Source organism: Anabrus simplex, chromosome 3, assembly GCF_040414725.1.
Source record: "Anabrus simplex isolate iqAnaSimp1 chromosome 3, ASM4041472v1, whole genome shotgun sequence".
NCBI classification, from domain to species: domain Eukaryota; kingdom Metazoa; phylum Arthropoda; class Insecta; order Orthoptera; family Tettigoniidae; genus Anabrus; species Anabrus simplex.
In genome coordinates, this window is record NC_090267.1 from 383,435,879 (window position 1) to 383,448,378 (window position 12,500).

General features: G+C 38.5%; 1 protein-coding gene across 4 annotated transcripts in view; it reads right to left on the reverse strand.

Moving 5' to 3' along the window:
- LOC136866403 (reticulon-4-interacting protein 1 homolog, mitochondrial-like) overlaps nucleotides 1–3,602 on the reverse strand; it is a 270,197-nt gene extending 266,595 nt beyond the window's left edge. For all 4 annotated transcript variants that reach the window (XM_068226726.1, XM_068226725.1, XM_068226724.1 and 1 more), the window contains exons 1-2: nucleotides 3,504–3,602; nucleotides 3,167–3,264 (exon numbers count right to left, since the gene is read on the reverse strand). In XM_068226726.1, the coding sequence (XP_068082827.1) occupies nucleotides 3,167–3,214 (48 nt within the window). In that variant the 5' untranslated portion in view covers nucleotides 3,215–3,264; nucleotides 3,504–3,602. The remainder of the gene's footprint in view (nucleotides 1–3,166; nucleotides 3,265–3,503) is intronic.
- Between the last annotated feature and the right edge of the window lie 8,898 nt (nucleotides 3,603–12,500).

Sequence of the window (12,500 nt, forward strand, 5' to 3'; positions counted from 1 at the left end):
AGTGGACGTAAAGCAAATAACATTATTATTATTTATTATTTAAGAATGGCTTATATGATGTGCGACTTATTAGACGGGCAATGCCATAGGATCGTTTCCTTCTTCTCTTGGATTCTGGCACTTTGCAGACAACGAAGCTAACCAACAACCAGGTGATCGTCTTTATTGAATCCAACCCCTCCTCGATAAATTAAACCAAAATTTTGAGAATGCCTCGACAATGGGGAAGGAAATGGTTATAGACGAAACTATGGTTCCTTGGAGAGGCCGTTTAGTTTTCAGAATGTATATTCCTAACAAAACTCACAAATATGGAGTTAAGGTATATAAACTCTGTGCGAAAGAAGGCTACACTGTTAGAACGAAGATCTATGCAGGAAAATCCACTGAGAGGGAAAGCAGAGTAGATCATGCTCATTCTGTTGTACTGGAGCTTCTACGTGAATTCTTAAATGAAGGACGTATCCTCTATGCCGATAATTTCTACACCAGTGTGCCTCTGGCAGAAGAACTTCTGAGGAATGAAACATTTGCGTGTGGGACCCTTCGTAGAAATAGACGTGGACTACCAATGATAGTGAAACAGAAAATGAAGAAAGGAGATGTGGTGGGTAGGATGTGTCAGCACTGTACTCGAGTTATCATGTGGGTTGACAAGCGACCTGTTCCAATGCTTTCTACTCTGCCGAGCCATAGTGACTGACTGATAGACTCTGGAAAGAAAAACAGAGATGGTGAACATGTCAGGAAGCTTCTCTCTGTTCTTGATTGCAATGGTGCTAAAAAGGGGGTCGATTTCAGCGATCTGATGTCTTCCTATTATTCAGGTATACGGAAAGGTTTAAAAATGGTACAGGAAAGTAGCCCTAGAAGTTATCATTGGAACGATCTTGGTTAATGCTTGGATACATCACACCATGACATCTCAAAAAAATGCCACTACTGCAATTTCAAGAGAAGGTTGTAAGAAGTCTGGTTGGACCACAGACAGAACCTGTCATCAGTCCTGGGAGGAGACGTAGGCACACTCTCTCAAAGATGGAAGGACCAGCCAGACAAGTTCGAAGACGATGCGTGGTTTGCTATAAAGCTCAGCGAGAATGTGGCACATAGAAAGACGCTGACAAGAAAACAAAGCAGGTGACAGCGTACTGTAAGGAATGCCCAAACAAACCATTCATGTGCAATGGATGCTTTAATAAGGTTCATAAATGCTGAGATTGAACTTACTGTGTTCAAAATAAAAACTGCCCTTGTATAATAACAAAATTAGTGAGATCATGAGTGTAAATAGTTTAGGGAATTTCAAGATCAGTAAAAAGCAGTAGACAATTGAGTCCACATAGAGAACAGTGTTATTTAAAAATATATTATTTTAAATTTTATATGCAATGCCTTTATTTTAAAGTAAATAAATATGTTAATTTATTGTTTGTGTAAAAATGCATTTATACTCATGTAAATCAACCTTTACTAACATGCAGAAAGGGATGTTAATGCTCTGTTCTGTGCTAAACCGAGCGCTGGTGGATCCTGCTGAGGAATGTGAGAACTTGCTATGACTTGCAGCTGTCAATCTAATTATTTCGAAGTAATATACTTTCGCCATCCATCGGCAGCCCGCAGAACTACCTCCGTAGTACGAGTCACAAGTGCCTCGTGACGCACACCAGCGAAGTACGGTACGAGACATCAGTGACTCGTGACGCACTCACGCTTAATATTAACAGTATGACAATAGCAGCGAACGTGTTAATCTTATATATACACATTAGCCACCACACTACACCTTTTATTTCTCTATTTGTAAGTCTTTCTTTCTGGACAGTTTTGTACGAATTTCACAGTATTTCCGTAATGTTCTTTTGGTTCTGAATTCTGACATAATCACCTATCTCTCAATGTTCTTCACTCTAATACACTGCTGGAAAAAAAAAATTGGTACACCCTCTTCGAGTTTTCCAATTCACTCAAGATTTATTGTTGAAACAGTGCATATGGAGTACATGAAATGATTACATTTACAGATCAATAGCTCAAGCGGTACTGAGGTACCCGGTGTCGATCCATGCTGAAACACCCATATTAGCATGTGGTATATCCTCCATGGGCAGCAATGCAGGCGCTGATTATGTCATCCATTCGATCATACAGATTGTGAATACTCTCTTGGGATACATGATTCCACGCCTGTTCGACCTGTTCACGTAGTTCTGCAAGGGCTGTGGGTTGACAAGTCACACGTGTCAGTTGTTGTCCCATCATATCCCACACATGCTCGATGGGAGACAAGTTCGGAGATCGTGCTGGCCACGGAAGTTGCTGCCCATCTTGCAGAGAACGTTGAGCTTCACGTGCAGTGTGTGGGCGAGCATTATCCTGTTGAAACAACACATCACCTTCCTGTTGCATGAATGGCAAAAGAACGGGTCTTACAACATTCTGCATGTGCCGAGCGCTGGTCAGTGTTCCCTCCACAAACACCAAAAGTGAACGAGAGTTGTAGTTCATTGTTCCCCAGATCATAAGGCCGGGGGTGGGACCAGTATGTCTTGGACGAATGCACTCTGCAAGACAGCGCTCGCCAGGTCTACGTCATACACACAAACGAACATCACTTGCGTGCAGGCAGGATCTGCTTTAATTGCTGAAGACAACGGCCATTTTCATAACACTACTCCTTTGTCGGAAATAACCCAGAACAAATCGTGCTACTTTCCTTTGAATTTTTTCCAGTTCTTGTATCAAGTAGTCCTGGTGAGGGTCCCATACACTGGAGCTATACTCTAACTGCTATCTTACTGGAGAAATATACGCTCTCTCCTTTACAGTACATCCTTACTACAACCCCTAAATACTCTAATAACCATGTGAAGAGATCTGTAATCTTTGTTAACAACCTCGTTAATATGATTACCAGTACCCCAATTAAGATATATATTAACACCTAGGTACTTACAGTGGGGTACCATCACAATATCAACACAATAATTAAAACTGACAGGAAATTTTCCTCTTGGTGAAACAACTTCACTTTTCATGGCACTAATTGCATAAATTACTTGCATAACTCTATAAGTTACTTCCTCTGAATTTATTTTATACTTCTTGCCTAGAATGCTGAAATGACGGTAAAGAAGAATATTTAATTCATTGAAGGGAATACCTGAAGTGCCTCCAGTCTCTGGGATGCATGAAATATCACTTCATCCATCACTATTCAGAACAGAGAACTTCGCTTCAATTCATCGTTCTGCGGTCGGTCTATAAACAGATACAGAAACATATATATAACACACTTAACAACAGTATTTATTATAATAGGTGGGCTCCAGAGTATAAATACTAAGTCCAAAGGTCTCGAGAAATAGAAATGTATTATTATCGAAATAAGTCCGTCGATGATTTATCACCGAGGATAAAACATACTTCGGATGTACTAATATGAACTGGAGGGAATAAGCATCCGTGACTCTGCTGATATTATATATTATCCACTATACCTTTCACAAGTCAATCAGGCACATTCATCCTCAGTTGTTCAAGCGTCGAGCCGACGGGCGACGAAGTACTATAAACGAGGTTACGGGTCGTAGCTATCAGCTGTTGATGCTGATTATTCTTCTTCCCCTTCTTCAAATGGATATGGGCTTGCTATATCACCCAAATACAATACTTAAAAAGAATTGTACAATTTCTACACTCCGGCCAAATTCCTATAATTAAGCGAACAAATATCCTGGACGTGGTGCTGTAAAAACCAGATGAGCTCTATAGAGAAACCGAAGTAATAAATGGTATTAGTGATCACGAAGCTGTTTTTGTCGTAGTTAAAAATAAATGTGAAAAAAAGAGATTTAAATTAGGACTGTTAGGCAGTACCATATGGCTGACAAACAGGCATGAGGGAGTTTTTAATAAGTAAATATGATCGGTGGAAAACGGTAAATAAAAATGTAAACAGACTCTGACATGGGTTTAAAGCAATTGTTGAGGAATGTGAAAATAGGTTTGTACATTTAAAGCTGTTAAGGAATGGTAAAGAGCCACTATAGTATAACAGGGAAATAAAGAGACTAAGAAGGAGGTGCAGACTGGAAAGAAATAGAGTTAGAAATGACTGTGGAAGTAAGGAGAAATTGAAGGAACTTACCAGGATATTGAATCCAGCAAAGAAGTCAGCTAAGGCTAACATGATGGCAAGCATAATTGGTGGCCGCACTAATTCTAGTGAAAAGTGGAAGAGTATGTATAGGTATTTAAAGGCAGAAACAGGCTCCAAGAAGGACATTCCAGGAATCATTAACGAACAAGGGGAGTGTGTATGCGAGGATCTTCAAAAGGCAGAAGTATTCGGTCAGCAGTATGTAAAGATTGTTGGTTACAAGAATAATGTCCAGATAGAGGAGGTTACTAATACTAAAGAAGTACTAAAATTTATCTCTGACAGCAATGATATTTACAGTAAGATACAAAAGTTGAAAAACTAGAAAAGAAGCTGGAATTGATAAGGTTTCGGGGGATATACTAAAGACAATGGGTTGTGATATAGTACCATACCAGAAGTACTTGTTTGATTATTGTTTGGATGAAGGAACTTGACCAAATGAGAGTTGCTATAGTAGCCCTTGTATATAAAGGAAAGGGTGATAAAGATAAAGCTGAAAATTACAGGCCAGTCAGTTTGACATGCATTGTATGTAAGCTTTGTGAAGGCATGCTTTCTGATTATATTAAATATGTTTGCAAAATTAATAACTGGTTTGATAGAAGGCAGTTTGGGTTTAGGAAAGGTTATTCCACTGAAGAACAACTTGTAGGATTCCAGCAAGATATAGCAGATATCCTGGATTCAGGAGGTCAATTGGACTGTATCGTGATTGATCTGTCCAAGGCACTTGATAGGGTAGATCATGGGAGACTACTGGCAAAAATGAGTGCAATTGGACTTGACAAAAGAGTGATTGAATGGGTGGCTCTGTTTCTAGAAAACAGAACTCAGAGAATTAGAGTAGGCGAAGCTTTATCTATCCCTGTAAAAATTAAGAGGGGAATTCCTCAAGGCAGTATTATTTGACCTTTATGTTTTCTTATATAAATCAATGATATGTGTAAAGAAGTCGAATCAGATATAAGGCTTTTCGCAGATGATGTTATTCTGTACAGAGTAATAAATAAGTTACAAGATAGTGAGCAACTGCAAAATGACCTCGATAATGCTATGAGATGGACGGTAGGCAATGGTATGATGATAAACGGGGATAAATGTCAGGCTGTGAGTTTCACAAATAGGAAAAGTCTTCTCAGTTTTAATTACTGCGTTGGTGGGGTGAAAGTTCCCTTTGGTGATCATTGTAAATACCTAGGTATTAATATAAGGAATGATCTCCATTGTGGTAATCACATAAATATGATTGTAAATAAAGGGCATATGCTTAAAAACATGGCGCCGGCCGGTCGTGCTGCTCCTCAAGCTGTTGAGAATTTTCAGAAATATAATAGTTTAATGGAAAGTAGTGAGTGCATAGAATTTAACGACGGGAAGCAGAAGATGTAAAATACCAGTGGAAGTGTGGATCAGGTCATAGGCTAAAGGGAAAATAATTCGCGAAGTGCTTGTGTTTGTGACGCACGCATCGTGCAAGCGGAAGCGGGAAAGTGTGTTGACTGTGTTAATTTATTATCCGAATTGGCCTCAAGGGATGAAATTATTCGAATGTTAAGGGAATACATTGGAAGAATTAAACGTAATAGACTTAGATTAAATGGTGTGACTGAAGTGCAAACTGAGACATGGTCGGAAGTAATTACGAGGAGTTGCATCAGTAGGCCTAAAACTAATCATGTTTGGGGCGTAGGCCTAGGTATTGAATTAAGGAATAAGTTCCAGGTCCTTGAATCAATTACCTCTAGGGAAGAAGAATGTGTAAAAATTAATAACCATCCAGCCATTACAAGGAAGACTGCACTGGGGTTGAAGAAGAAAGAATGTAAGGTAATTGTGTACAGGGATAGCCATGGTCGGGGTATTGCTGTCGAACTTGGTGATATGCTACCGGACACTGAAGTTGTAGGTTTTTTCAAGCCAGGTGCTCTGTTCAAAGAGGTTCTTCAGTCAGATATGGAAGAGATGGGAACACTTAATGAGAATGACTACGTGGTTATTATGGCAGGGACGAATGATATTGTAAGAAATGAAGCATCAAACGTGATTTGTGGGGTGAAGAATGCACTTTGCAAATTAAAGACCAACAATGTAATATTATGTAATATTCCACATCGACATTATTTCATGATAATATCTTTGAAAAATAGTTTTAATTTAGAGGATTGCCAAATTATGTATTTTGCATATGTCCATCCCATACTAACCTACGGAATCATTTACTGGGGGAATTCACGATATAGCGAAGTTAAGTTATAAAAGAAAATAATTAGTGGAATGGGCGGTGTCGGTAGGAGGACAAGCTGCAAGAAATACTTTAAACTTTATTCTATTTTACCATTGCCTAGCCTTTATATCTTCCGTAAACTTGTATATATGCAGGAGAATGTAAACAGTTACATCATAAACTCTGATGCACATAGGTATAATACTAGAAATAGACACAGTCTGCACATAGAACCACACAAAAATAAGCTAAATGAATCAAGTTTGAGTTATGCAGGAGTACATTTATTTAATAAATTACCAGACTACAATAAGCAGATAAAACCATGTTCAAAAAATAAGAAAGAATCATTCAAATTTGTTTCTAACCATTGTTTTTATTCTATTGAAGAATACTTAACTCTTGAAAATTAACTTATGTATCACTTTTTTTTATCTGCGCCTCTTTACCACATTGTATATTTCTCTTTATTTATCATAGCATGTATATTACTGTTTTATCCTTTGTTTTTGTAAATATGATTATTGACGTGTCCCATATCACTGTATGATCAGTTGGACGAAATAAATTACAATACAATACAATACAATCTCTGCACATGGTTATGAGAGTAATTAGCGGTTGTAGTAAGGATGTAAATGAGAGAGCTTATTAGTCTGTGGTGAGACCCCAACTAGAGTCTGGTTCCAGTGTATGGGACACTTACCAGGATTACTTGATTCAGGAACTGGAAAAATCCAAAGAAAAGCAGCTCGATTTGTTCTGGGTGATGTCCGACAAAAGAGTAGCGTTACGAAAATGTTGCAAAGTTTGGGCTGGGAAGACTTGGGAGAAAGGAGACGAGCTGCTCGACTAAGTGGTATGTTCCGAGCTGTCAGTAGAGAGATGGCGTGGGAGGACATCAGTAGACGAATAAGTTTGGATGGTGTCTTTAAAAGTAGGAAAGATCAAAATATGAAGATAAAGTTGGAATTCAAGAGGACAAATTGGGGCAAATATTCGTTTATAGGAAGGGGAGTTAGGGATTGTAATAACTTACGAAGGGAGATGTTCAATAAATTACCAATTTCTTTAAAATCATTTAAGAAAAGTCCAGGGAAACAACAATAGGAAATCTGCCACCTGGGCGACTGCCCTAAATGCAGATCAGTAGTGATTGATTGATGTTCTCAAGATTATCTGATGGACAAGGACTTGCAGTTTGAGTTAAGCAGAGAGTGAATTGACACAAGGAATGTTCCCAAAGCACATAAAATAATTACAAGAGTCACTCTTGAAGGAGCAATAGTTTCGTATTTTGCTGCATAGCCCTGTAAGAAAATATTCGGAAGACTTCGGAAACTTTTGGTGAGGGAATTTTAGTTTCAAGGTATGGCACGTTACGTCGGGAGCGCGCTGGTGCAGTGGATTGTGAACCAGCTGTGAAACGGGTCGTTGTCCACGAGATAAGTGAATGCCTCTGCATGCGCGGTCTTTTCAAGTAGGCCTACTAAATTGACAGAGGAGCGACAGTTAAAACAATGCCGCTAGATATAAGGCTATCGCTCCATTCCTCAGCACGATTCCAATTGGCATTACGAGAATGACTTGCACACCGAAGCAAATAATTTGTCATCACCTTTTTATCATCATCATGATCATCATCATCATCATCATCATCATTATTACCATCAGTTCAATGGATTCTTCGAAGATGCAGGCGATTCGGAGTCCCTGTGTTGCTGTAGAGACGAAGTCTCTGTTCGATCCAAGGTCCTGGACTCCCCACAAAAGCACATTAGAAAGATTTTTAAAAATGTGTTTTGATTAGAAAAACGTTATTCGTATGACGATTAATAAAGAAGAGTAAATACTCGTATATCACACAATAATTCAAGAAGAGCTCATACGAGTCAGGTCGTTGCGACTGGAAAGTTCACGTCCTAGTAGACATGAAAATATTCCATAGTGAATATATATTTACAATTGGCTTTAGGTCGCACCGACACAGAGAGATCTTATGGTGAAGATGCGATAGGAAAGGGCTAGGAGTGAGAAGGAGGCGGATGTGTCTTTAATTAAGGTGGAGCCCCAGATAATGCTGGTGATAATTGTTTTAAGAGGAAGTACAACTAGGCAACCCTCCTGCAAATAACACTAATCAGAAAGAAAAAATGGAAGGGATCCTACACTTCGGAAACGAAGGTATCGGCCAAAGGAAGATAAGGGCCACGAAGGGCGTGAAAATTGAAGACCCCCTAGGCCTCGAGTGCTGTAATAACGTCGGGGCGGGAAAGAACAAGAGGTCAGATAGGATAGATAAAAGTGAGGAGCTTGGCACAATCAAGTGGATGCAACGCTACGACTCAGCTCAGGGCTCCGTGCTCGCCAATCCACGCTCCAAGGTTATGAGCCCTTGGGGCCCCTTTTTGTCACCTCTTACGGCAGGCAGGGGATGCCGTGAGCGTTATTCTAAAGCCTCCAATGCATTTGCCCGGTGTGTAAATGGGAAACCACGTAAAACCATCTTCAGGGCTGCCAACAGTGGAATTCCAACTCCCGAGCAAGCTCTCAGCTGTGCGCCCCTAACCGCATTGTTCCCACAAAGATTTACTTTTTCTTCATGGTCGTTATTGGAATTCGCATATACGGCATAGCTGCCGTCCAGCCACTGAACCTCTTTGATGATATACTGTTAGTTTGCTTTCCTGAAAGAAATGAACGATCGACTTTATATATATAACAGGCAAGAGACATTCAAGAGCAGTTGCAAACCCAAGTTCATTAATTTCGAAATAAATTTGTCCCGTTGGTGAATTAATTCCTCAAACTGGATAATCTGTGTATTTGCGCCATGTAGTGCCGTAAGAAAATAAATGTAATTCTTCGGGAGAGCCATAGTTTCGTGTTTCACCACATAGCACCGGAGGAAAATAGTAACCGGAGACCTTCGGAAAAGTTCGGTGAGTTTGGCAACGTGTAGCACCGTAAGAAAATAAAAGTAAATTAAGTTACAATTTAGGAATTGTATATAATACATCAGGCGATAGATTATCTGTTTGGCCGCGCTCGTGTCTGAAGGAATGTTGCGGTGATTAGCCAGCACTGTAACATGTAAATAGATGGGTGTTACTGTTTTATAAGTGTATACATTTATGTGGATAATTTCAGGTGTATTTTTACAATGTTCAAGTGTAGAGACTGTGGTTTATTATACAGGCATAGACAAAGTTTAAATCAATTAACTCAAGTTGCCCTAATGTTCCTAGTGCCGATAATTTTACATGCAATGTATGTTCACATACATATTTTTAAAAGTCAGATATATTGTTACATTTCCACAATATTCATGACTATTGTTATAAGTGAAAGCAAGTCATTTAATTATTTTGAAGACGTTAAGGAATGGAAAATAAATTATGAAGCATAAAACCTTGTGAAATATGTTTTAATGTTTGTTTCTGAGGACATTGCAAAAAGTGGGACAGTATATTACAATTGTCATCGTTCAGGACACTTTAAATTAAAGGGGTCGGGTGCCCGTCATTTAAAGAGCCAAGGTACCAAAAAGACTGATGGTTTCTGCCCTTCAACAATAAAAGTTTCTTTAGTTGAAGAGGGAAGGTGTGAGGCTGTGTTTTCACCTACTCATGTGGGACATCAAAATGATTTAGAGCATTTATTTTAACTCAGGATGGAAAGAGTTCTTTGGCAGCTAAAATACCATAAACATTCATTTTGATATCATATTAGATTATATTCGAAGCAGTCTGAAAACCCCAGAACTGCAAAGAATTCATCTCCTCACAAGAAAAGACTTGCATAACATTGAGAAGTCTTATAATTTGAGCTCAGAAGCTGTGAAGCATTCTAATGATGAAGTGAGTGTTGATGCCTGGGTGAATGTGGTGAGAGCAGGAAGTGGGGACCGTCTGTTATTTTATAAGCCTGAGGGGAAGGTTTCTGAAAGTATACTTTCTTGGCTAAAATGACTTTGTGTTAGCATTCATGAATGATGCACAAGCTTCAATGCTGGAGAAATAAGGAGGGGATGCTGTATGCATTGATGGTACCCATTGACTCAATGCTTATGATTTTGAATTGATAACTCTTATAATTATTGATGATATGCAGCAGGGTTTGCCATGTTCATTTTTATTTACAAACAGAACTGAGAAAGAATTCTTAAATATTCTATTTTCAAAAATAAAGACCAGCTTGGCAATTTGTCTCCAAAGATGTTTATGTCAGATGTGGCAGGTTCATTTTTAATGCTTGAATTGAAGTCATGGGGGAACCAAATGAAAGGCTGTATTGCTCCTGACACATTGACCGGGCATGGTGTAAGAACCTTGGCAAAATAAAATCTAGAGACAAACAAGCAGAAGTGTACAAAATTATAAGATAATTTATGCATGAGCGAGATGTGAATACATTCAGTATTATTCTTGAGCCGGCTGTTCAGAAATTAACTGGTGACCCTGACACCCATGATTTTGGTAAACACTTTTTAGTAAGTTATGTTCCTACGGCCAGACAGTGGGCATAGAGCTATCGGATGCACTGTGGTTTGAACCCAAATATGCACATTGAGAACCGCATAAGTGCACAAAATATATACTTGAAAGTCAAGCTCAACATCATCCACAAGGTCCAGAAACAACCAACGGATGATGGGTTTATAACCTCGCATCCCTGAGAAAGACTCCCCCAGGGGTGAAGATTAGTAGCATGTCCGCCCCCAAAGGGGAGATCAAGCGAACACCATAGAGCGGGCAGAAAGATCAAACAAAACAACAACACACAAGAATCACCAAACCAGAGAAAAGAACACTTACCTAGGAAGTATGAGGGAAGCAGAAAGAGGCCGCAGTCATAATTAAATAAGGAACAATGACAGTGCTTCTTTGATTTAGTGAAATGAAAATCCACCATTAGTAAGAAAATAACTTTAATCACCGTATTCCAAGAAAATAAATATATTGCGAAATAAAAGGAGAAAAATGGATTTAAATTGAAATTAAATGTCTTTAAATAATATTTTAACTCTCAGGATAACACTAATAGACTATGAAAAGCCTTCCAGTAGTGGAATGCTCAAAATCAACAAATGAAAAACCAACTAAGTTTATAAAATTAATAGTTTTAGAATGGCTTTAATTTAAAAGGACAACAAAACTCAAATTCAAAAATAAGTTTTAAAAGAAAATAGAACACTGACCTCGATAAGAAGACTAATGAAAAAGGAATTAAAACTTATCTACTCGACCGGTCGCCTACTCTAAAATATTAAACTTAATATCTAGAAAAGTTAGGCCTAGGTTGTAGTAAAATTCACCACAAGATAACTCTTACTTGACGGCGAGCCTTCGCAAGGGAGAGAATATAATACAAACAAAACACGCGGAACTACATTTCAGAATTTACAGAACCGGGAAAAATAACTGGCGAAATAAATTTAAGTAGACGTTCCACTTAGAACACACGAAAATCAATCACATCCACATTAAGGAATGTACCACAAAGACACCACGCCCCGATTAAAAATCCAAAAATCCAAGTTAACCCAACAATGCCATCAACAACCCGTTGCCAAGGGCAACAACGAGTACAAAACGGTCACAGAAAAACCCCAAAGGAAAGAAATAAATTAATAAGAGCCAGAAAGGCAAAACAGAAATCAATAATTAACCCAAAAACCAACCATAAGGAAGAAAATTTAGGAAGGTTAACTCAAATTACGAACAGAACCTTGCGCTAGCTCTCCATTTACATAAATTTCCAGAAACTTTATTCAGATGAAATCATAGTTATACTTAAAATAAATTTTGGTTTTAGTCCGCACTGTACTTTCCCCATAAAACACTAATATGAAGCCTCTTTGTGAACACATGGTAACGTAGCGATCATGCAGTGATTACGCCGATCGGAAATTATTATTATTATTATTATTATTATTATTATTATTATTATTATTATCCCGGGTACAGTTCGGTTTTGCCACTTCCGACTGAGATTTTCCTTGAAATTTTTCATTTCTTAGATTATTTTAAAAAAAAAGGTAACTTACAGTTTTTAATCCATGAACAAGGCAGAGACGCCGCGAACTACATTCAGTTACCTTACACA